Source organism: Cyanistes caeruleus, chromosome 6 (assembly GCF_971803275.1).
Source record: "Cyanistes caeruleus chromosome 6, bCyaCae1.hap1.1, whole genome shotgun sequence".
NCBI classification, from domain to species: Eukaryota; Metazoa; Chordata; class Aves; order Passeriformes; family Paridae; genus Cyanistes; species Cyanistes caeruleus.
Window position 1 is genome coordinate 2,900,946 of NC_141706.1, and position 24,790 is coordinate 2,925,735.

Consider the following 24,790-nt stretch of genomic DNA (forward strand, 5'->3'; position numbering starts at 1 on the left):
CTTCAGTGTGATACAGTAGAGTCCACAGAGAAGAAAACCCCAGGTGACTATGTACCACAGGTCAGCTTCGTGCTAAAACTAGTCTTGGATAAGGTGCCAGCATGGTATTCACCTTCATGCCATCTAATCTGGATAAAACAAGTGTCTTTTTCCCTCATGGGCACATCAGAGATGCCAGTGCTGGTGTGAGATTTGGAGTCACCGAGTGCTCAGTGTTGCGTTTCACGGACGGTTTGGAACGCACTCATTTCATTTCTCCGTCATATTGATGATACGCGTATTTGCAACAAATGATCCTTAAAAATACTAGGGCGGTCCCTCAGATTGTAGCATTTTCCCGAGGTAAGGAGGTCAAATGCAAGGCCTGAAGAGGCTGCCCCTTTCCTTAAAACACACACTCACGGGTCAGGACCTTTTCCCTACCCCCAGCCATTTCTCAGGCCTCCCTGGCAGCGGGGCCTGCGCTCCCCCTCCCGCCTCCGACACCGGGCCCATACCCATGGGAGGCCATGGTATTTCTGAATAAAACCTTGGGTCTTCCTCACAAAAAATGCCATGAAACAAACAGGGGTGACACAGGGAGCTCTGGGCTGAATCCTGAGTGAGAACACAGCTGCCAGGCTCCCTGCCCTGGGTGAGGCCACCCTGGGCTCTCAGGGATCTCCCTGGCCTTGGGGGAAGGTGTGTGTTTGCCTTGGGCAGTGTGCACACAGAATCCTTAGAAGAGAAAATGAATTCCAAGGGAAATGTCTTTTTTTTTTTCTTTAAAAAAAATAATAAATAAAAAAAAATGCTGGATGGATTTCCTTGCTTACTGGTAGAAGCAGAGTTCTTGGCAAGCTGGGCCCTGTCAAGGCTTTACTTGGAACTTCCAACAGATACTTTGGTTAAAAACCCTTAAATCTTTCCTTTGGTTAACAACAGCATGCAGTAAGTAAAAAACAAAAAGGAGAATGTGAATCTAAATAATTAAACTTTTTTTTCCAGATGAAAATCTTCATGTAACCTACACACAAGTAAGAGTACAGCTTTTTTTTTCACTTTATTCTGAGGGAAGCCTGTAACTAATTGGCCTATCTGTAATGTTTTTGGAGTGATTCCACTATAAATACACTCTTTATAATTAAACTAACTGGCTGATTTATAGGACCTGCAGTTCAGATGCTGCTGCACTTAGGGGATTTTGTTGCATTTCTTTTAATAATGATCATGGTCTTTTCAGCTGGCGAAATTTCACTTCAGCAAATCTTTGGAGATAAAAATTGCTTGCAGGTGTTGTGGAGTAGTAGTTTTAAAGTTTAGCTGGGGCGATAATCCTTTCAATTTATGAAAAAGCTTATGCAAAACTGATTGCAAGTATTGAAAAGATGTGGCCTTTAAAAAAAAATAGTATATCCTACTTTTAGTATTTTAATGGCTTTCAAAATGCTAAGGGACAGATTGTGGTCTGTGGTGTAGTGAGCAACATGAAGTCAGTGAAGCTGTCATTGCTTCTGTGGAGGGAGTCATGCTGGCTTCTGTGGAATTTGGGTGGGGTTTTGTGCTTGTGAATTTATTTTATAAAGTTATCTGAGAAGTGGAATAAGTACTTGTAGGAATAATCACTGGGTGGAGGATTTTTCTCTCTGGTAATTTACAGTTTTCTTTCTCAGAGTTGTTATGGAGACTTATTATAATAAGATAAATATTTTATGGAATATATGTGTTATATAAAAATAGTTATTGATTGAAGCTCTGGATTAAAACTGAACTCTGCCTGCTTCTTTGCTTCTTATCTATTTTTCTTATCTATTTGCTTGCTTTGTTTTTGGTTTCTAAGGGTTTTTAATCAGTTTTCTTTAGGCACCTGGGTGTAAAAGACTACTTCTTTCATGTTGATAATTACAGTTCAAGCTCTTTTTTTGTAACAGCATTTAGCTGTAGTGGGGAAGATTGCAAATGGCAGACAGAAAGTGGTTTTATCTAATTTTTTGTTTTGCAAATATGAAACTAAAAGTTTTCAGAGTCCTTAAAGAGGGAACAGTCCTGGGTATTGGAGAAGGTGGTTTCCAGACAGCAAACACAGGAAGTGCTACAGCTGTGCTAATCTGGAAGAACATCACAGCAAACTGTGGCAACGAACTGAGGTTGAGGATCTTCCAGATTTCTGCAGAAGGATCACTTTTGTCAGTAAAACAGCTAAGTTCACAAGACTTTTAAATTCCTCTCAGAGTATTTCAGTGTGCACTGCAACCTACTTGTTTCTTCAGAATGGAAGGAAATCTGTAAAAGAAAGCTGACATTCAGTACTTAGAGAGCATTTGAAATGAATCAAAACACAGGAGCACATAGAGACTCGTATGATGCCCTCTGACGTCTTGTAAATGGAATAACTGTACAGAAGTCCTCTCATCCCCACAAACATTTGGACATTGCAATTGAGGGGGGAAATAGCAATCAGTCTGCAGCTGTCACTACTCATTTTGCTTTTAGCAAAGAGCTGCAAAACTCCTTTGGGACAGCTGGGTGAAAAATGGCCAGGGCTGTGCTCTGGAGGGTGAGCGTGGGGAGGGAGGCTCGGCTGAAGGGATCTCTCATTTTTTGGTGGGTGCTCATTTCAGGGCACGTTGCGGGGCTCTGAGAAGCATCTGTCCCTGCAGCAGGCTGAGATTCTGTAAAACTCTCTGGAAGCTCTGCAAGGAGGGTCCCCAGCCTCAGTAGCGTTACCCGACTGCTCCCTCTTGTGCTGGCTGCCACCGCCCCGCTCCGGCCATGCTCCGGGGGATGCTGCCTTGTACCTGGTCCTGGTGCTAAGCACAATGATATATTTTGTTACTAAATCAACTCAATAATTGTCTCACGCAATATAAATTATTATTTTATTCACAAGCTGGTTGCCATTAATAATTTTATATCAAGTCAATGCACCTGACGTTCTCTGGAACAAAATGTTCGCTGCACTTAAGTTGTGGATACTTCAGCTGCTGTGATTTTCTGAGACATGACACAGTTTAATATACACATACATATGAACATACTTATTAAAATGAAAAGTGTATTGGAAAAAACCCCATATTTTTAAAACCAGGTTAAAATGCTCTGAAGGTGTGCATACGTGCCTTAGTGTCTTGTTCCTCAGTTAAATGACCTCATGCGCTCCCAGATACCAGGAATAGTCTTGATCTGTCTTGAAAAGATGATAGTGAGATTATTCAGGTAAAAATGGCTAACAAGAAATTCCTCCTCTTGTTTAAGGGGTGTGTGCATAGGATAACTAATGGTTATAATACACTTATTCTACTATTGTAAGCATTAGATGAGTAATTTCTCTTTTTATGTTATTTTATTGTAATATCTTTTAGGAGATTGGAAATGCCTTAATATTTCATAAAATATTACTTATATTTTTTCTTTTACTACAGCTTATTGAGGTACACAAGAATTTTACAGCATATTTTACTTACTTGGTGTAAAGTTGATTTGAGCTTGGGCCCTATTATATTTGAGCTGATAAAGATTTGCTAGACTTAAGAAGTACTTGTGAATATGAGAGACCATATCTGCAACTGTGTTGTCTTTTTGGACATTACTTGGTTTTTAAAATTTTATACAGGAACAATTTCCTGGTTATTGTGTCATGCCTTTACCTTTTACTATTGATAGGACACGTGTATTATACCAAGATCCATACACTTAGTCCCTAAGTACTTTAGGGAAAATTAATAGGTTTTTATTTAAAGCAGCAGTATTTTAATTTATGCAAGTAGCTTTTAAATATCAATAATTTTCAGCAGTGATTTCTGATTAAAATCATGAAATTTATTGCTTGTTCCTTCTCCCCAGATAATGTCAGTTATTTGGAGTGACCCTTATTCTTGAAATCAGGTGTGGTTACAGTACCTTCCAGAAAACAGAGATGAGGAGAGATATAAATGCAAAGAGACCTAAAAAACAGTGATGGTATCATAAAAAGGAACACATTTTTGGAAGTGTAGGAAAAGTTTTGAAAGTTAAATGGCATATCACACACTTGTCAATTAATCATGGCAATCAAGCCAAAATGAATTGATCTAATTGATATTCTCTCAATGTTCTTTAGTTAAGACTATCACATTGTGTTCCTCTGGGCTGGAGGCAGAGCACTGCTCAATGTTTCAGGGCAGTAACAAAAGTAGTTAAAGCCACTAAGGAGTAGTGCTGGGCAGGAGGAAGTGCACACAGGTGCAGGGGATCCTTTGTACAGCACTTTTTCACCAGCTAAAGCAGGCACCCATTAATACAGTGTGTTCTGAAATCTGATGGTGTGTCGTTAACATTTTGCTTCCTCACAGCTCAAGTAATTTGGCAAGTGACAAATAGAATTCTTAAATGCTTTCAACAAATTCATGCACTGGGTTTCTTTCTTAAAAGGTAAAAGGGATACTGCATCCATTTGGTGTCTTTACTGCTGTAAAAATAACGATGTGCAGAAGTTTTTTTGTGTTACCTTGGTAAAAGATCCTCTGGAAGTCAAACACTATTAACTTTAACGAAGTAGCTTTGATGGCAGGGAAGAGACAGCTGATACTACACTTCCTTAACAATAAACCACAGTGACAGATAAAAACAAACATGTGCACGATAACATATAGCATTTCAGAGAATGGAGCCAGAAACTAATGCCGACTGAAGTGGTCTTTGCTTTCTTTTGAAGCCTGTTACTGCTTTTGAAACTATTCTTTTAGAAAAGAGTTAAAATTGAATTCTGCTTCTATGACAAATTTATATCATACTATTGAAGTAAGCAAAAGCAAATAGATGTGCCTCATATTGTTTTGGGCTGCAATTTTTGAGGTTTGTTTCATTGTGCTTAAAATTTTACACCATGACTAATAACTTAGTAGGAAGAAGCAGTCTGTTCTTTCATGTGTTTATTCCTTCCTCTCTATTTCCTGTCATCTTTCCCTGAACTTGATCACTTTTTGCCCTCAACTCTGGATGTAAAAGAACTGTGGCTCATTTTTTTTACCTGAGCTGAAAAACCATTTAATTTTCCAGTTATGTTTTTATACTGAGGACAAACAGACATAATTAACTTGCTAATGTAAATAATAAAGAGGAGAAAATACTAGATTTTGTTTCAGGTGATCAGAATCTGTGTGTGTGCAGTGGTGTGCTCTCCTAGGAGAGGTAGCAGATTCCTTCATTGTCCTGCTGTCTGCAGCCCAGAGTTTAGGGCATTTTTATGGAAGGTGGAAGATATTTTGAATTCTTTTTCACTGAGGAGTTTTTATTCTTGGGTTTCTTGTGTTTTGGACAACTTGATTACTGATGGATAACGTGTGTTGTTTTCACTGGGCTTACTTTCAAGGAAAAGTGAACCACTCATCTATATCCAAGAAGATAACCCAGGCAGCTGAAGCCTAGGATAGGGTTTTGGGATGTGAGGAAGAGTCTCACCTGGGAGGAAGGTGAAGTTTCAGACCTGCAACAAAGCATTTTGATGCTGATTATTCCCATGTTAAAGTACTGTTGTAAATTGAACCACACTCTCTGATGTCTCCTTGACAGAAATGCCATGACAGGAGTATCTTTCCAGCCCATTTCCTGCTTTTAAAAAATTTAATAGCAAAAGCAAAGTATTTTTTCAGAGAAAAAGAGTATGCTAAGATCAACAGTGTAAAAATGGTTTAAATTCTATGGCCAAAGCTGTTTTCAGATTGGTGATGTATCCTAAAAACTACAGCATACGTACTGAACCTATGCCTCAAACATGCCTGGATATTACAGTCTTTTTTTGGAGCAGATTTACACTGCACAGTTGCTGTCAGTCCCTATTTTCATTTGCATGATTTTTGTGAGCCGCCTTTCACACTGCATCTTCCTCATGCAGCCCTCACAGTGAATTCCCTTAGGCTTTACTTCCCCCAGGAAGACAGGTGCTTTTAAACCAAGAAGACAAAGCAGTTCACTGCTTATATGAATTGTCAATAAGTGCAAAAAGCAGGAGCTGCTTGGAGATTTAAATGTGGCACCTGGGGACATGGTCTAGTGGTGGACTTGTCAGTGCTGGGTTGTTCTTGGACTCGATGTTCTTTGAGGTCTTTTTCAGCCTAAATGATTCTGTGATTTATTATTATCATGTGCTCTAAGAGCACCATTCTTCTTTGAGCAGGTGAATGGATGGGCTTGGCTCCTCTGAAGGCAGGAGGGATGACTGTAAATAATGCAGCTGATATGGCAAGAGGTGCACTGGCAAACTTGGTAAGAGGGACTGGCCTTCCTGCTTGGAATGCTCTGCTTTTCGGAACAGGGTGATGCACAGTGCTGCCACCACACCACTGTGGGGTTTATCCGTGGATGAGTGGAAACTTCTGTGGCCTGGTGCTTTTTCCTTCATCCAGGCTCTTCACAGGGTGGTGAGGATTTGGCCTAGAACTTGGTGGGTTTTACCTGCCCAATTCTGCACTGGGAGATATTTGTAGAAGGTGCTTGAGCTGTGAGTGGAAGCTGCAGTAGAAGAATTAAGTCAGCTCTGAATGGTTTCTTATCAGCCCTGACTTTTTCCAGCTTCCTGGGGTTTGTAAAGAGTTTTTGAATACATGTATTACTTACCAGCCCTACAGAGTTAATTATTTCTTTGTAATTTAATAAAGGCTTGTTCTGTTATTGACTATCAGACAGGTTTTAAAACTAAACTTTAAAATTGCTTTGGATTTCCTTAGAGCACAAACATTGTGTTTTAGTGGAACACCTGATTAACTATTGTAGCATACAGAAACTAGTAAGTCTTCCAACCTCTGATTTTTTTTTAATAGTCATTGTGTCAAAAATAGACTGATAAGCTGTGTCTCAAGGGATTAGTGCAGGGAAGAATCCTATATTCTCATTTTGTTTCCCCACTGTTATCAGACTGATTCTTTTCCTGAGTCATTCTGTATTTCCTTTTCCAGGATGCTTTATACTCAGAATCTTCAGATGTTAGTTGAATCAGTGTCAGATTTCCTGAAATAGATACTTTAACTTGAACATGCTACACATTGCTTTCAAGGTCCTGATTTACTTTTATCGTATGGGAATCTTATGTTATTTCACTTAAAGCGTTTCAGTTCTCATAGAGTACCTGAAATTATTTGTATGTAAGATTTCCTGTCTTTGCCTTGTTTTTGCATGTAAACTTTCCACAGGGGGCCACTTTGCATGTAGGAAGAACTGTTTTTAATTTGCCATGTACTGGATATGAGTACAGCCTGAGATTGCACATGAGCTGTGCCCTCTTGTGTTCACTTGGAAAAGCAACCAAAGTATAGGAAAATAAAGCAAACCTCCTGAAATTAAGTTGGTTAGAGTTGATTCATCCCACAGTCTCTGCCTCAGATCCCTGCAAAAGTCTCAAACTGTGGCAACACTGCATTCAAGGATTTCAGAATTTGATGATTTCTCCTCTTCCCAGCGCTGGGCAGTACAAGTTAGATCACTTTCATTTCATTTGAAATGAAGAGAAGCAAAGTGTAACAGCAGAAAAGACAATTATAAATAAAACCAGAAAATGTCTTTAAATTCATATTTGGGGCATTTTCCTGCCCTCCAAAATAATGTGTATTAACAGAACTTTTCCAAACGAAACCTTTCTAATTGTATTCTGTCAGGCTCTTAGAAGGTGATTGGATATGCTTTGTGCTTGCCTAATGAAACTACTTGATCATGTGCAAGCATTCTGTTAATTTAATTAATTATTGTAGGCTAACAAATATGGGCACAAAACCAAAGCACAGTGAATTGTGAGTTCAGCTTGTTTTCAGTGGTCCTGTCAGTGTTTCTAACTTGTCTCCATTCGGTTAAAATCTACAATATAATAGCTATAAATAGATTGTTTTCATGTTTCTCAAAATTCTGGTTAATTCACAGTGAAATATGCTTATATATGGATTTTCCAATGCATATTTAAATATTAACATTATATTGATATGTCACCTGTGCCCCTTCTTTTGTGGTTTTTAGGTTTATTTCCTGTAGAGATCTATGATATATGTAAACTATGTTTTAGCTTGACCTTATCTTTCATGTGGAGAATATATTTTGGTTTTCAGGGATCATTTTGTCATTTGTGTTTGCATTTCATCCTTCAATGAATCATTCATATCATCATTTTTGAAGCTGTATCGTTATGTTTAGTGAGCATGAAGTTTTTAACTTACGATTTTTGGGGAGAATTATGATTACAGCAGAATTCTTTTTGTGAGCACTGCTAATTATCTACATAAATGACTTTATATGTAACACCTCAGTAAGGACTTGTTATAGCAGGTCAATTGTTACATCCTGGTTGATGGTACTGTGGCAGGGAATCAATCTGGAGTATAAACAGGGGTTTGCTTCAACTGGAGTGGCTCAAACACGATTTTAGGTGTCATTAAAAGTCAGGAACAGCCAACATGGCTAAGTCTTTGTGAACCTTTTGCCGAGTCTAATCTGAGTTTCTTGTCACCCTGACTAATTTCAGTGGTTTTCTTTTGCAGGAAATTGCATTGTGTGCTTGCCTTGTAGGGACGTGGGCTCAGATAGAGAACGTGCGTATGAAATGAGATCATTCCCTGGCTTGGAATGAATGTTGTTTCATAGCTTAGGTTGATACTCTGGTAAAAAATGAGATATAGCTTGTATAAATTTTGAAGTCTGAGTGAATTGTCAAATACCAAGGAAAATTAGATTTTAGTTTAAGGGAGAGTGAGACTTTTGAGTTAAGCAACCAGAAATTTTGGATGCTTTTATAAAAAGTAAAATATTTATATATACACTTGAGAGGTTCAATATTTAGATTGAGATTCTGTATATTTGAGTAGTGTTTATAAAAACACTTTCACATTTAGAGAAAAACTGATGTATCAATGTGTAAAAATTCTTATGCAAAAATAAGAATAGAAACCCAGAAGGCATCAAACTGCTAATTTGCTTTACTAATTATACCCAGCACAAGAGAAACAGCTGCAGTAATAAGAGTTTTTAATGGGGTTACCTTTTTTCCTTTATCTTGGAGGATGTAAATCATGTAGTCAAGTCAAGTTTGCTTCACATTTATTTACTTTTAATGTGGGACTCTTTTGCTCTATCTTATTAAAGTGAGAGCCCATCTCAGAGAAATTCACTGTGCAGATCAAATCTTTAGAGATGATACTTGTAGATCACACATGCCCAACAAAAATGCCCAAAAACTCCAACAAACTTGAGGTTACTACTGAAAACATTCACTGTGATTTAACGTTAAGGACACGCTGAGATAAGTAATTTGTGGTCTTTGTTTTTGTAACTGAAAGAAAAAGGTACTTTAAAGTGTTTGTTTCCTCCCAAAGCTTGGAAACATTAATGTTTTGGAAACATGAGTTCTGCATAAGTTCTGTGTAAGCTTAACAAGGGTTAAGCTCTGTGCATAAACCATGGAGTGAAGCTGAACAATGTGCCAAGGACCAGTCTGGGCTGTCTGTTCCATAGCATCAGTTTATTTTATTGGTTTGTAGCCTATTGCCTTGAAAACTGGGTTGATGACAGGCCTCAGGATAGAATTGCAATTATTTATGTGTGACCTGCCCATAAACTGTGTCTCACCTGAGAGTTCAGAACACCCCATTAGCTCCCAGAGTGGGTGGGCACCCACCTTCTGCAATTTTCCAGACAAGTTTTCTGGGAGAGGGGAAGTGGTTCCCAAAAATATGTTTGCTTCCACTCTTTCTAAAGCTCAGTATTTTTTATGGAGGCTTAAGATTGCCAATAACTAAAGTTTTTTTTTTTCTTTGGTCAGATTTGTTAGAGATTGTCTTACTGCCTGAATCCAGTGTGGGCACATCCCAGGATAACAATGCCTGCCTCATATTCCTCACCTTGGCTGCTGTTTTTTGATTCTCTTGTTTCAGCTGCTCATCCTGCACCTGAACAACAGATGTCTGTGGTACCTGGTGAATGAATGGTGTATTTTTTTTTGTTATTGCCAAGATGCTTCTGTCTGAGATTTTCAAAGTTTCTCTAAGTAAAGGCAGTGAATTTCTGTCAACAGGAATCCAGAGAAAGATGGGAGAGGAGTGCCACATGGCATCAGTGTGGAATTGGGGCAATTAGAAAAGAAACTGCAATTTCCTGTGTAAGTCTGCTTCTTGCCTTTTCAGCTGTTTCAAGGCATGTTAGCTTTGAATAAACTTATTTTTCTTCAGGTATTCAACATTATCTCTTTAAGTTACCCACATATATTTAAAATGGCCTTATACCCTTTTGCTGTGAACTTCCTGATCTTGTGAATTATAGCACTTGGAATTGTTCTGTAGTTGGGTGAGTAACTTAAACTTCTGCATTGGGTGCTCAAAAGACAAAAATGTTGATTCTGAGAACCAGCATTCTGTGAACCAGCTCCTGTGCTTCTGATGTTAGCCTGCAAAATGAAAATCACTGGCACTGTGGTCAGATAATAATGTCGAGGCCGTACTCCGGGACTTGAAATGTAGCAACGTTGCAAGACCTTGAGAAAGGATACATTGGGAATGGGAGCTGAGGAATGCCATTGTATGGTGCAGGTTTTCATGGGCAGAGGAGTTTTTGTCAAGTTTAGGGATTGAAATGAATCATTTTCTACCTGAAAAAGAGCTTTTGATTGCCTTTGTGTTGTAGTTAGTTAATTTGAGCAGAATTCTTTCTAAAGCAGAGGGAAAAGAAATACTGGCTTCCTTATGGAATATTACCAAAGACATGGGAAAACACTTTGGTAGTTTGGGGCTGAACTTAGTGACCCTGCAGTCCATATATCCTTTAACAATGTGTATGCTTTGTGCATATAGATCATTGTAGAAATGATACTCAACATTGTTATATGGTTTCAATAGAAGCCCCAAGGGTCCTTTTACTCTTTGTGCTCTGAGACAACTTGTTCACTGCTCTAGAGCTAAGGGTTGGTTTGTTTGCTTTGTTTTGTGGGGAGAAAATAATATGCTTCTATATTTTGTCTTTTAATTTTGAGATTTTCTTAGTATTGTGGCATATTCTCAACCTGCCCAGAGTTCTTGGTTCATCTGAGCATGAATATAGAACGTAGAAGGAACTACTCTAGTGGCACATTCTGCCTCTGTAATTTTTAAATCAGCATTAATTATGATTTGCTTTCTTTGTCAGTGACACAGATGTGATCCCTCAGAGTAAAAAAAAAACCCACAAACAAACAAACCCCACAAAAAGATTAGATTAGATCATTTACATCTTTTTTCTGCTCTCTGAAAAGCTGTAAATGCCTGTGGGTTCTCAAGAACAAGACATATGTTGTCAGCACATATGCTACTTGAGTCCAGTTATAGTCCAGACTGCACACACTTTTTGATGTTTTAAACTCTGCAGATGCTAGAATTGCATATTTCTGTGTGCCACAGGCTGCCCTCTCTGCACTAGTCTGGGGCATTTTGGGGTGACTGGATCCCAGAGGATGGATCTGTCTGGTGTGCTCTGGGAGCTGCTGGTGAGTGGTTGGATGGTCAGGCCCTACAAAACACAGGGGTCAGCGCCACTGGTTTTTGAAACATAAATGAAGGAGATAGCAAGAAATTTCTTATATCAAGTGCAGTAGCTGGAGCCAATGCCTTAAAAGAGGGATACATCACTTCAGTATCTTCTGCAGCTTGACAGTAGTGTGAGGTTCTAGATCTGGCTGTTGAGTCCAAGCTTTTACATGGTTGCTGTTTTAGTCCCCAACTTTTAGAACCTCTTTTATGGGATATAATTGTGATTCTGCTCCTAGTGTGCTACTGGTTTGTCCTCTTTTCATATGTAGGTCTGCAAGAAATCAAAACATGAACATTGGTGTTAGCAGCAGCTTTCTTTTTGCCTGCATACCCAGATTTGATTTATCATCTTGATGTTGTCAGCATCTGACTCTAATTAACTGGATAAATGAAGCTGAGATCTTGACTGAATTAGCAGTTGAAGAATGCATCTTACCAGAAGCAGATGGAGAGAAAAAACAGTGTATTTAGTTTATGGCCATTCCCCTGGTTTATGGCCATTTCCTATTTTTAAGGGAAAAAGTTCTGCCAAATCAATTCTTGTCAAATGCTAATTAAATTAGAGTGATGATTAATCCTGATGTAAATACATTATTTCAGTGTTTAGGAGAGTTATAAATAGTTTAAAGACTTAAGAGACATTGTGAATACATACTTAATCTGGAGTGCATTTGGGAGAGAGAAAATGCCAATTAGATAATTCAGTGACAGTTTATACAGTTTAATTTATCCTTTGTAAATAATGTTTGTTATTATTAGCCCCTGTTGTAGATAGAACTCAGCTAAATCTTTTTGTTGGTAAAAGAATTCTTTACAGTGACATTTATACTGTCCTCTTTAACATCTTACTTTTCTTTCCTTACTAGAAATCTTACAGTTTTACAAAAAAAACCCCAAAAATAAATAAAAAATCAAGCGTTGTCATTTTTAGGCTGTGGATATAGAAAGTGAAGCAGGAAGGCATTCCCTAGGGTCACTGAACAGGCTGAGAACAAAATCCATGTCTGCTAGCTAGCTCCATATGGTGCCTTAAATGCTGTGGGAGGAATATTCTTTCATGGCACTTTCTGTGGCATAAGTTAAGAAAGTGGGCGAGCAGTGTCCGTGGTTGCATTACCCTGTAACTTTGATAAAACCCTGAACAACGTAGGGGGAAAATAGGAAAATGTACATGGGAATATATTACATTGTTAATTAACAAAGAAAAGAAATCCCAAGCGTTGCTTTCAGACTATTTTATCTGCTGCAAGGAGAAGTCAGCCCTTCACTCAGCACCAGTGAAAAGATATCCTTAAAGAGGTAACACATCTTGGTGAAGAGCTGTTAACACTGTTTCTATGCTGCAGAACTTGTTTTTTTCCAGCCAGACGCTCTGGTCACCAGTCAGTGCTCCTCAGGAATGTGTTTGGAGGCAACCTTCAGGGAAAGCTCCATTCGGGTTCCAGATTGATGAGGTAAAGCACCAGACCTTAGCATTTCCTTAGTCCATCACAATGGCGCCTGCAACACCTCAGTTCACCACTGTGCTGGCAGATGTATAAAACAAAGTTGGAGGTTAATTTATTGGTAGTGGAGGAAAGAGATCTCTGCTCCTTCATCTGCAGTATTCTATGAATTATATGCTTATGCAAGGTGAAATGCTGAATTTTTCTATGCACCATAATTTATGATGCATTTGCTACTAACAGACAAGGAAGATTTGCCAATTTTCAGTCGTACACCTTATATATACAAGCTGGGAATAAGTATTTTCTGGCTTTTGTGGCAAGGTTCAAATGTATCTGGAAATGAAATATAAGATAATGTTATGCAGCACCCATATGTGTAAAAAAAAAAAAAAAAAGTTTATCTTTCTTGTCACAATAAATAAATGGTTTTCCATTAAGAAATAGAGTTGTTTCTAATAAACAAACAAAAAAAATCCTGGCAGTAAAAGTAAAAAGCCCTGCCTCTGCCATCCTATGGAGACAAATAGTGTGTGGAAGTATCTCCTCACACATTTGCATCAATTACAACATGGCACAACACTGTGTCACCGAGGGAGCGTTCTGTGGTGGCCACCAGTGTTTTCCTAGGTGAAAGGGTAATTATTTGGCTGTTACTTCTTAATTTATTAATATCAGCACCAAATGTTAGGGTAAAGGATTATTCCAAACAGAGGATTATTCCAGTGACAGATCAGCTGTGTGGAAGATGTAGTGATTTTGGTGCTGATAAGAAAAGTGATTAGTGTAAAGACAAAGGTCAGTTTGGAATCTGAATGCTGTGGAGTAACATTTAAGGAAAAATGAAAAGTGAAATGAAGCTCTGTGCTGATATAACCTGGTACAAGTGTAACTTTAGGTTGCCATTGCAGCTAATCATCTTGGTCATTTGAGTTTTATAAAAGAAACAGTCAAGAGCCTGATCCAATTTATGTGTAAATCAAAGAATTTCTGTCTTTGAGATTTTGGATTGGACCTTGAAAATCCTCAGACAAAAGCAGATTTTACTAAAGGAGATATATTGAATTATTTATGGTGTTTACACTGTTTCTGTTTCTTCAGAAAGAGGCTGATCAACCTTTTGTTGTTTTTCTTTTTTTGATTATTTGTGGTTTTCTTTTTTTTTAAAATGACAATGTTGACTTTTGAGTAGGAAATAGGAGACATTTTGCCTTAAAAACCATCAATACAAACACCGGTTGTTTTGTGACTGGAATTCCTTGAACCCATAATCATTTCCCTAACTTGCTATGGATGTTGTATGTTCTGTAAGGCTCACGTGCTTCCATCAGATTTTCAAAAGTGTGAACTGATTAGGGGAATTTTGGGGAGGGGGTTTCAGCTGGAGTAGAGCTAATTTTCTTTGCAGTGGCTGCTGTGGGGCTGTGTTTGGGTTTGTGCTGGACACAGGGTTGATAACTCTGAGATGTTTTTGTTGTTGCACAGAGCCAAGGCCTTCTCTGCTTTTGGTAAAGCCACTCTGGAGAGGGAGCTGGGGGTGCCTGGGAGGGTGGGAGGGGACACAGCCAGGACAGGTGACCCCAAGTGACCAAAGGGACATTCCAGAGCAGGGGATGTCATGGTCAGTATAGAAAGTGGAGAGAAGAAGGAAGAAGGGGGATATGGAATGTTTGGAGTGGTGGCATTTGTTTTCACAAGCCACTGTTACCTGTGATGGGGCCCTGCTCTCCTGGAGAAGGATGAACTCCTGCCTGCCTTTGGGAAGCAGGGAATTCATTCCCTGTTTTGCTTTGCTTGTGTGAAGAGCTTTTGCTTCCCCTACTAAACTGTCCCTATATCAGCCCATGAGTTTTCTACCTTTCATTCTTCCCATTCTCTCCACGAGCCCACTGGTGGGGAAGTGAACCCTGGGCTGCCTGGAGCTTGGCTGCTGACTGGGCTTAGACCATGAGAAATGGAAAGGCTTAAAATACATATTTTACTTAGATATAGAATGTCTGAAAAATCAGATGGGCCACTTTATTGAGGTAATATACCTCAAAAATTTGCTGGGAAGCCAAATGATTTAATATTGTGCTAAACATAAAGCATATTAAAGATAAAGCACACAAGCATTATGGCTTGTCTAGAAAGGCAGCAGTTTAATTGTGTTCCTCTTGGCTTTTAAAAGCCAAGATTACTCCTGAAGTACACTTCCCATTAACCTGCTCACCAAGAGGGTTCTGATGATGCAGCTTTTTTTGATGAAGAAAATCTGTGTTACATGAGCTGACTTGGACTTTGCAGATAAAGAAAACATGAAAAGCTTGGTTTGCATTTAGCCAAGTGTCTGGAGCATTATTTGTAGGTTACTTGTATGGTGGACAGCTGTATGAATATGGTATTCACACCTTGCATGTACAGAGCACACAGCTCCTAAAATCCTTTGGTACATGGACAGACAGCAAGGGTTTGTTTGGGTTTTCTTATATGAAATGTTTTTGAACTGCAACATCTGTAAAATTCACTGAGTGGAACACAGAGAGAATTGCTCATCCATTTCAATTCCTGAGCTCAGTTTGCATTTTCATCAGATTAAATCAGGAAAAACTTGGCTAAGACCAAACATCCAAAGTGGAATAAACAAAGCTTTCAAAAATCTAGAATAGAAGGGACAGTCTCATGCTTGTAGTAAAGTTATTTACTAGGTTATTCACCTGAAGAATATTTCAATTTGCTGTTGTTGCTTGTTCTTGTCTCCTGAGATATGACCATAAACTAAAATCACAGCCCTTGCTGGTAGCTGGCATAAAGGAATTTATTTGCCATGTCGAATTAACCTGACAAAAGTGAGCTTCTATTCAGATTTCTTGAGATATTTGCCCTACTGCGTAGGGTGAGCTCAGGAATCCTGCCTTCACATGCTATGGGTTTTTTGGTTTAGTGACAGATTTATAATAATGAACTTCAGAGCCTGTATGGGAGATAGTGGAAGTGAAAGATATATGAAAAACATTATTTGATTTTTAAAACCATGCAATTACTTCCTTGTCTAATGAAGAATGTAATGAAAAACATGAAGAAGCTGTTGCCTATCCAGGGATATCTCCTCAAGGCCTGTGAAGGAGAACCAAAGGGGCTTTGCCCTCTTGTAAACAGAGAGGATTTCCAGGGCAGGGGGATGGTTGTGCACAGACCCCATGGAATAAGGGGCAGGGACAGGTCAGAGGACAGGGATTAGCTGTCTGGGAGGAGGGCAGCACACAGCCAGGAATCCTGCAGTCAACTGGGAACTCTAAACACAGTTCAGTAGGTGCAACCGCAGCACTCCTAAAGTCACTTCTCTTTCACGAGTTCAATGGCTTTGTTTACAATAGCTCTGCAAAACCAGCCTTCTTAGGAAACTGGGACTGGATTTTAAGCATGATATTTAGATGTCCTACATTTCTTGACTGTAAAGGGTATTTTTCTAAAATATTCAAATTCTATGTGGTAGGGTAGAATTTTTATTTCTTTTTCTGCTGAGGTTCCATTCCTCAGTTGAATTGACTGAAAAAGGTGATCTGTTTGTGAGGTACCATCTTTCTTGTCACAGACTAATTTTTATTCTCTTTTTATTTCCATATAGTATAAAACCTCTCTTCATTTGTATAAATTTTTTACAATGTTATGCTGTTTAGGGATTTTTTTAAAAATTACATTCTTTTAATTTCAAAATGTCTAGTAAGTGCTCAGCATGTCTCAGTCCTCGAGGTTTGGTCATGATTAGGCACTTGCTAACTGCCAATGAAACAACCTCAGGGGGTTGGCAAGGTTATTGACAATGCCTTTTGCCCTGTGAGCACAGTAATAATAAACTGGGCATTGCCCTTCATTCTGTCTGATTGGAAAAATCACCTGTGAATTTACATCAAACAACAAACCAAGTGCTGTCAAATTGGAGCTTAACCCACAACTTCACTTACCTGAAATGCTTCTGATGTTCCTAAAACAACTGGGTAAACATAATGTAGGTGATAGCATGAGAGGGTAAAAATAATAAGATACAATGCATATGATGAGACAATAACTTTCTGTTGCAGTTATTCTAAATTATTTTATGGGTAAAAAAGAATATTTGAATTGTGTTTTGCTTCACTAAATGTAGTTAGAGACAAAATAATGGCAGTCTGATACCATGTGGGCAGGAAGTCCAACAGGTCACCTTGATTGCTGGGAGGATAAACAATTCAAAACAGAAGCACAGCTGAGGAAAAGTTGGGAATTCTGCATTTAGGTGCTTTAAGTGCTGGGAGGAATAGTAATTTATTTATGATGCAAGGCTCATGCACATTAATGCAGTTCAGGAATTTCACAGAAGTGATGCTGCCTTCCAAACAGCTTGGCCTTCAGGAAAGTTTCACCTTGGCACAGATGAAAGCGTCTCCAGGAGCTCTGCTGACGTGTGCTCGACTAGTGAGACTCCATGTAAGAAATTATTTTTTCATCCACTGGCATAAGCCAAGTGCATGAACTGTTAATGGTCAGAAATTACTTTTATTAGGCTGAAAACAAACGCCAGGGCAGTCACAAAGGCTTGTTTTAAAACCTTGCACTCCACAAAGGATTTTTGTTTGGAATGTAACAACTGCAGTTCCTTTGAAGGCTATTGTTTGATCGTAGTGCTAATTTGTGATCATAACACTCTATTCCCATGAAACAAAATAAAGAGAAGATGTTCCCACAGAACAGGGTATAATGCTTGAAAAAATATTCCTTTCAGGTAAGGAGAAATGATTCAGATTGATTCACATGAGTGAAAAGAATAACAGGAACCTGTACAAAAACAATACAGATGCAGAGCTATTATTCTGTTCACTCAGCCTGATGCATTTGCTCTTTGCAAATTATTTTGAGTGCATCAATGAGCATAAATAAACCATATTTTAACTGAAATTTCAATTATCAGTCTAGAAAAATGTTATCAGAGGTGCTGCATGGCTAATGCTTATAGCACAAAGGTGTTTTTAAAGAGTGAGAAATTCAGTTCTTGACTAGGGTGCTGTCATAAATGTTTGGATTTTCAAACACCAGTGGGACCCTTCTGTTCAAGTGGTTTGACCTGTGTTACTTGGAACAGGCATTTTTGATTAATAAATCATTATTGAGCTTGTAATTCCTGCTTGAGCTACAGCAGCTCTATTTGGGAAAAAAGTCTGTTTCTGAAAGAAATATTTCCGGTCCTGAAGAATCTTGAGTATATGGTGCCAATAATCACTGATGCTGTTTTTCTTCTCTTTTAATCAGAGTTTTTCTAGCTTTGGTTTTTGGAGATTGCATCCTGGTTAGGTCTTTTGTTTCTGGATTAAAGATCTATAGCTTATTAGAAGCTTTTTCCTTGTGCAAATATCTGCTGATCTCTGATGAATTCACTTCCTCACTGCCAGCTAAAACAGGACATTGATTAGAGCCTTTCCAGGCTTATGGGCAGAAGTCATCTTTCCCACAGTGGAGAACTTACTGGGAGCTTCTTCTGGGCTTTTATTAGTTAAAAAGCTGTTAAAGCAGCACTTTAAAAGGTATAGTTTCAGTTCTTTGCACTGATTCACTCTCATCACTGCATGTCCTCAGGATTTTTGCTGCTTGTACAAAACAAGTTTTGCCCTAGGAATTTATTTTCTGAGTTTTTTCTAATCATTACCTCCAAATAATGCAAATAATGCAATTATTTGTGCTTTTTTTAGGCTGTGGATGATATTGGCATCTTAAGTGATCTGCATCTTAGGCATTAATTTATATTTGATGATATTGGCATTCAAGTGGATTAGCTGGCTTGTGTAATTGATGTGGCCCAAGTCAAAAACTTCTGTTAAAGTGATATTATTTATTATTTATTATTTTTTATTTATTGCTATCAGTGATATTATATCCACTCACTTTCTTCCACTCATTGATAAAAATAGCAGCACTGGCTCAAAGTCTCTGAGACCACTAAAAATATCCCTCATAAATAATTCCACATTAACATATATTTTTATGATCTCCCTTCGCTGTTTTTCAGCTTTTGTGGCGAACCTCAGTAATTTTTGTGTAGTGACAAATGTCACTGTGGAAAAGCCATGCTTTAAAGAAAATATCATGCAGTCACATTTGTTACAGCCCTTGGCTGGTGTCCATGTTACCTTAGCAGTTGGGTTTGCTGTACAAATTTTAATAACTTTGTCAAGCTCTGCTTTCCACATAACTGTGTTGTTTATTTTTATTTATTCTGCTGTGCACAGTTACCCTGTCATGATTTAGCTTTGCACTGATGTTATTCTGACTAAGCTGTGATGCCTTGGAGTGGCTGCCTGAAACAGAGGCCAGACAAAATTCACAACTCCCTTCATGATAAGGGAGTAATATTTAATTTCTTTCCACTACATCTACATTCTGCATGTTTGAATTCTGAATTCATCTGAATTCTGCATGTAAAAAAACCTACTTATAATGTGCTTTGCAGCCAAGTTCAAATGTTTTGAGAACAAACTTTAGTTTGAAATATCTCTCTGCTAATTCTCTTACTGGATGAGAATAGTCATGGCATGTTTTGCAGCCCCATACCAAAACAAATTTTCTTATGGAAGTTGAGGTACATCTTGAATACTTCATGAGCTGATTATTTATTTATGATAGTTATGGTTTCATTAAAAATGGCACTACCTGCTGGGCAGCACAACTATGCTTTTAACAGTTTTTATCAGGTTGTTAAAATTACACAGATTATGAATATTTCAATAGTGAGAAAGAGCAAAGCATTTAACAAACTACATGGGTTCAAGCATCTTATGCTGCCTAAAATGGCTATGTCTGTTAATTTGGGTAAATAACTAAACCTGCTTATTAAGAAAAGGAAATTAAAGTTTCCCAAAGCAATTTCAGTGAGTCAGAAAGGTGACTTTTTAAAAAAAACAAATCAGTGTTAAGAGATCATTTTAGTCTGCATTGGACTTAGCAAAATAAGTGTTTCAAAGCAGATGTGACCAGAGGGAAAATGAAATATCTTAAAGATGTTTAAGTCATTCTTCCCTCTAACCCCTGTCAATAATTTGATTAGTATATACTGTTAAAATGATTAGTTATAGGTATGGATAGCCTATTTATTATTAATTGAATATGATTTGATTTATGAGTATTGGTTGTGATTATAACATGAATTTTTTGTTCGTGAATTTGCTTAGTGTAATTTTAAGGATTTCCACTTGGTGGAGCTTTATGATTGAATTTTTAATATATAAAATTCTAAATATTTGTGATTCAGACTTAATAACTTTTCCACTGTAATGAAAAAAAATACACTTGAGAAAATGAAGTGAAGAGTAAATATTAGGTATTTATTATTCCCTTTCACTTGGATCTTGGATCAAACAATGATGTTTTTTACAAGGTATCATTATGCTACTTGAGACATCATTTAATACAATTAATTTTAATAATTTGAGAACAGGGTGGCATAATACTTCTAATAGGTACTGATATGTATATTTTATTCAAAAGTTAATGTTTCCCCTCTGTAAATATGTGTATAAGTACACATATGTATATGTTAAAAAAACCCCCTGCAACGTTCTTAGTTAAAATAGTGAAATAGTGTAAAATTATCTTTTATTCTTACTATATAAGGGTTTATTAAATTCTGAAGGATCCTAAAGACTTTTAGAAATAACTTTCTCAGAATAAAATGCCTGAAAAGATAGAAGGCTTCACACTAACATGTAAGGAGGGACAATGTGTAAGGTATCTGTCCCTAAAAGGACTCAAAACTAGACTGGACAAGCCAGAGAACTGGACCAAGTATCTTTTGGAGACCTCTTTCAACCCAGACAATTCTGTGATTGTGTAAAGAAAACTTTTATTTGTGAATTGTGATAACAGAAACATGGCCACTGACTCGATGGACTCTGTTTTTGGGGTAATTGATTTGTTCAGTGGAAGATTTTGGAACAAGTAACATTTTGATAGCACTGAGGAAGAACAGGTAATTCAGTTTATAAATGAGTAGAGGGCCATCTCCTGGGAGCAATTAATGTGCAGTATGTGATAGCATTGTTTTACCCATCATCAAAATATATCTGCATAAAATGTAGCAACATTTCAACAGCCATGGCAGGTAATGAACAAAGTCCTCCACACATCTTTGCAACCTAAATGAGAATTTCTGTGGGAGATTCCTGTTCCCCCTTATGTATATTATAGATCATTTAAAGAGAATGTCACTGCTTGCATCCACCCCAAGCTTCCCATCAGTTTTTTCCCATTTTCTGGGAGATACTTTCACTCCTTGTGTTACTGACTCAGCCTAGTCTCTCATTCCCCAGACTTCTGAGTTGTTAACTTGTCTTCTCAGAATTTAATATTATTTTTCTCAGATAGTGTTTGGGATTATTTTTAATATTTACAGTATTACTAAAAAAAATTACTTTTTTGATTGTGACTTACCAGTAAAAGAACAAAGGGAAATTTAATGCTCTGCAATACTTAGGCATAAATCTGATGAGATATTCTCTTTGTTTTCCTTTGCCCTGTTTGTCTCTAAGGTGGTCAAAATTTACATGTACATATCCAATAATTTAAATTAAAAACCCAAATAAACAAAATCACCCTTCCTCCAAACAAACACACCTCAAAAAACCCCAACCAAACCAAAAAAACAAACAGAAATAAACAAGTTTGTGTTGTTCTTGTCTTAATATTTCAAAATTAATGATTGCTGTTTCCAAATACTCTTGGCTTTAAAATCTGAAGTAATATACTGGGATAATAATTTTAGAAAATTAATTCCTGCTTTAAACTAATAATAATTTCCCTTGTATAATAATACAATAATATAATGTATATTGTAGAATAGAATATAGTATAATATAATGTAATGTAATATAATGTAATATAATGCAATATAATATAATAAAATATAATGTAATGTAATATAATATAATATAATATATATGTATCATATAATATATATGTATAATATAATATAATATATATAATATAATATATATGTATCATATAATAGATATAATATAATAATTGTATTATTATATAATAACACAATAATAATTATTATATTAGTAATAATATATACTAATAGCATAATAGTATAATATATATTAAAATAATGTATCATAATAAATATAATAAAAATAATAATAATTTTAATTGTGTGATAGAAAGCACTGACTGCAAAGATGAGAAATCTATGCATCAGGTAGCAGACCTCCCCCAAATTCTGAGTGGGTTGGAAAATGCCTTGGCAGGTTGAGAAATAACCCAAATATCTGATATTCCTTGTATTTTTTATTTTTTCAATTTTATTTATAAAAAAAGAGATTTATTTATTTATCTATTTATTATTTATTAATTAATTTTAAAATGCATAAAATGTTCCTAATGAATCTTTCATGTTTTTCCCATTATCCTGCCTTCCAACTTTACCAGTCCAGGATGCAGGAAAAGAGAAAAAAAAAAAGTGTAAGTGGAATAGCTGACAAAAGGGATCCTGAGGGAAGATATTTAGAGGAATTTTGGCCTTTTGAGGCCAGACTTCTGTTTATAAAATGTAGATTTATTATTTAATGTATTAAATAATTATTTAATATACATTTATGTGGTGTTATGTATTTCGATATGCAAGCTTGTAGTTTAAGATACAGATCAATAACTGATAAATGTTGTAATTAAAAGCCATTGCTAGGGTGATCTGTGGGAGATAGGAACACTTTTCTGATCTTTCTCTGCTCTCCTTGTGCTTCTGAACTGCTTTGGAGATACACAATTGTGATTCTTCCCCAGGCATTGTTGACATGGTTGAAGTACAGGCAGTTTTGCTGATTGCATAAATAGGGATTGGTTTGTCCTAAATTTCTAATATTTTAGTGTTGCAGGTTGTCTTCAGTCACTTCTGTGGACGATCCTTTGTCCTCCTCACCAAAAATTCAATTAAGGCAACCGCAGGACTTTATTTCCTATTTAAATTAGGAATAATTGAGGTACTGAGTACTGTTCAAGGGACAAATCAATGTAACTAGTTTCCCATAAACTTTTGAAATTTTCAGTTGCTGACCTGTGAACTGAGGATAACTGAAGAAAGGAGTTTGCAAAGAGGTATTTCTTTTCACCTATGCTTTTTTTCATGCTGGTATTGAACTACTGGCATTACTCCCTGTGAGAGCAGAGTGGAATCCCCATGCTCTGGAGTTTCACCTAAGGCATGGTCCAGCTAGATTTTCCAGTTGGGACAGAGGAAAAACAGAGTTCAAGCAAAGTCTAGGGATCTATGTGATCTTCACAGACAGGGAGCCATGATCAGAGAAGTAACCTCACACAGATTATTTTGAGTATCTGCTTAATACACCGTGAGCAGTCTTTCAGTGAAGGTGGCTGAGGAACTACTACCTCCTGCTGATTTCTCTGCCTCCAAATTTGAGCCCTGATAGGGTCTCAGGCAGCATTAATGAGGACTTTGCATCTTCATAATTGGTGCAATATCTTCAGGAACTACTGCCAGAATAGCTGTTCCAATAACTTCTAGATTTTACTGATGCATTAACTAAATTGGGGTTGTAGTTGCTGAAGAGATGATGCAGGAAGAAGTGTGGTGTGTAGGAATCTCAAGCACAGAAAGCTCTCAAGGTCTTGTAAATGCAAGCTCAGACATAGACATGAACACAGGGTTTGATTTAAGACCTTGGAGAAGACTTCCAGATTTAGAATCATAAATAAGAATGTGAGTTTAGATAGAAAAGACATTAAATCAGATTGTTGAAGGTTATAAGGTTTTAAAATTAAGATATAGAAGTAGTTATAAAGGTAATAAGAAGTTTAAGGTATAACAAGTAGTTTTGTGTCTCATAGGATTGGCTAAGGAAGTCTGCACTGCAGCAGAGATGTATAAAACAATATAATTAACTATTGGTGTAAAAGTAGAAACATTCTTTTGTGGCAAAAGTTTATTGGTTAATTAACCTTTAAAAACCCTTTAACCTGTGGTCTTGTGACCACTGACCAAGGACATCTGGTGAACATGGTGAAGGTGATATCTCAACAGCCATGAGACTGCAGAAGAAAAACAATAAATCATGCTTTAAGACATTTCCCTGTGGTCCTGTCTCCCGCAAAATCCTGATAGTGGTGGATAATTTTTGGTGGTTGTAGAAGTCTGTGACAGAAGTGAAGCTGAAGCTGCAGCAAAATTGCAGCAGAGGATCCATCCTCCTTCCTAGGACTGCTTTATAAGTGTGGGTTCAGAGAAGTGTCCCATGCAAGGTGCTTGGTCTGGTATCTGGGATCTGGTCTTTCTGCTGAGGTATGGATCACCTGGGCAACCATGAGGAAGCAGTTCTGTGTTTGAGTGGGGCAGTGCTGCCAGTCTTGAATATTTGAGAATTAGAAGTTTTAGGTTTTTAAACAAAATTATTAAACATGTCTGATATTATAAACATATCTCACCTTCTTCTATTTTCGATTCTATTTTCCCTGTTGTGTAAGCTTTTGTTTTGTGCCTAAGATTCAAAGATGAGTCTTGATGATTTATACACCTGTGCTGGTCTTGGCTGGAATAATTTTCTTCATAGTGGCTTGTTTGGGGCTGCATTTTGGATTTATGTTGGAAAGAGTTTTGATAATACTGAGGATTTTTTTATATTGCTTAGCAGATTTTACACAAAGTCAAAGCCTTTTCTGCCTCTTACCCACCCCACCAGCCAGGGGCTGGAGGAATACAAGGAGTTAGGAGGGGGCATGGCCAGGACTGCTGACCCCAACCAACCTGGGGTATTCCAGACCTTATGGCCTCATGCTCAGTGTATGAAGTGGGGGGAAGAAAAAGTGTGTGTGGGAAATTCAGAGTGATGGCATTTG

General features: G+C 37.3%; 2 protein-coding genes across 2 annotated transcripts in view; both read left to right on the forward strand.

The window, feature by feature from the left end:
- Positions 1 to 211: 211 nt before the first annotated feature.
- The window catches only part of LOC111930453 (uncharacterized), an 89,307-nt gene continuing 64,728 nt past the window's right edge, over positions 212 to 24,790 (forward strand). Inside the window, exon 1 of the mRNA XM_086891982.1 lies at positions 212 to 342. Coding sequence (XP_086748108.1) covers positions 291 to 342 — 52 coding nt within the window. The 5' untranslated portion in view covers positions 212 to 290. The remainder of the gene's footprint in view (positions 343 to 24,790) is intronic.
- LOC147652375 (uncharacterized) lies at positions 340 to 12,965 on the forward strand. Its single transcript, XM_086891980.1, has 5 exons — positions 340 to 512; positions 988 to 1,016; positions 8,478 to 8,528; positions 10,007 to 10,090; positions 12,853 to 12,965. The coding sequence occupies exons 1-5, from the start codon at positions 356 to 358 to the stop codon at positions 12,937 to 12,939; spliced, it is 408 nt and encodes a 135-aa protein (XP_086748106.1). The 5' UTR covers positions 340 to 355; the 3' UTR covers positions 12,940 to 12,965.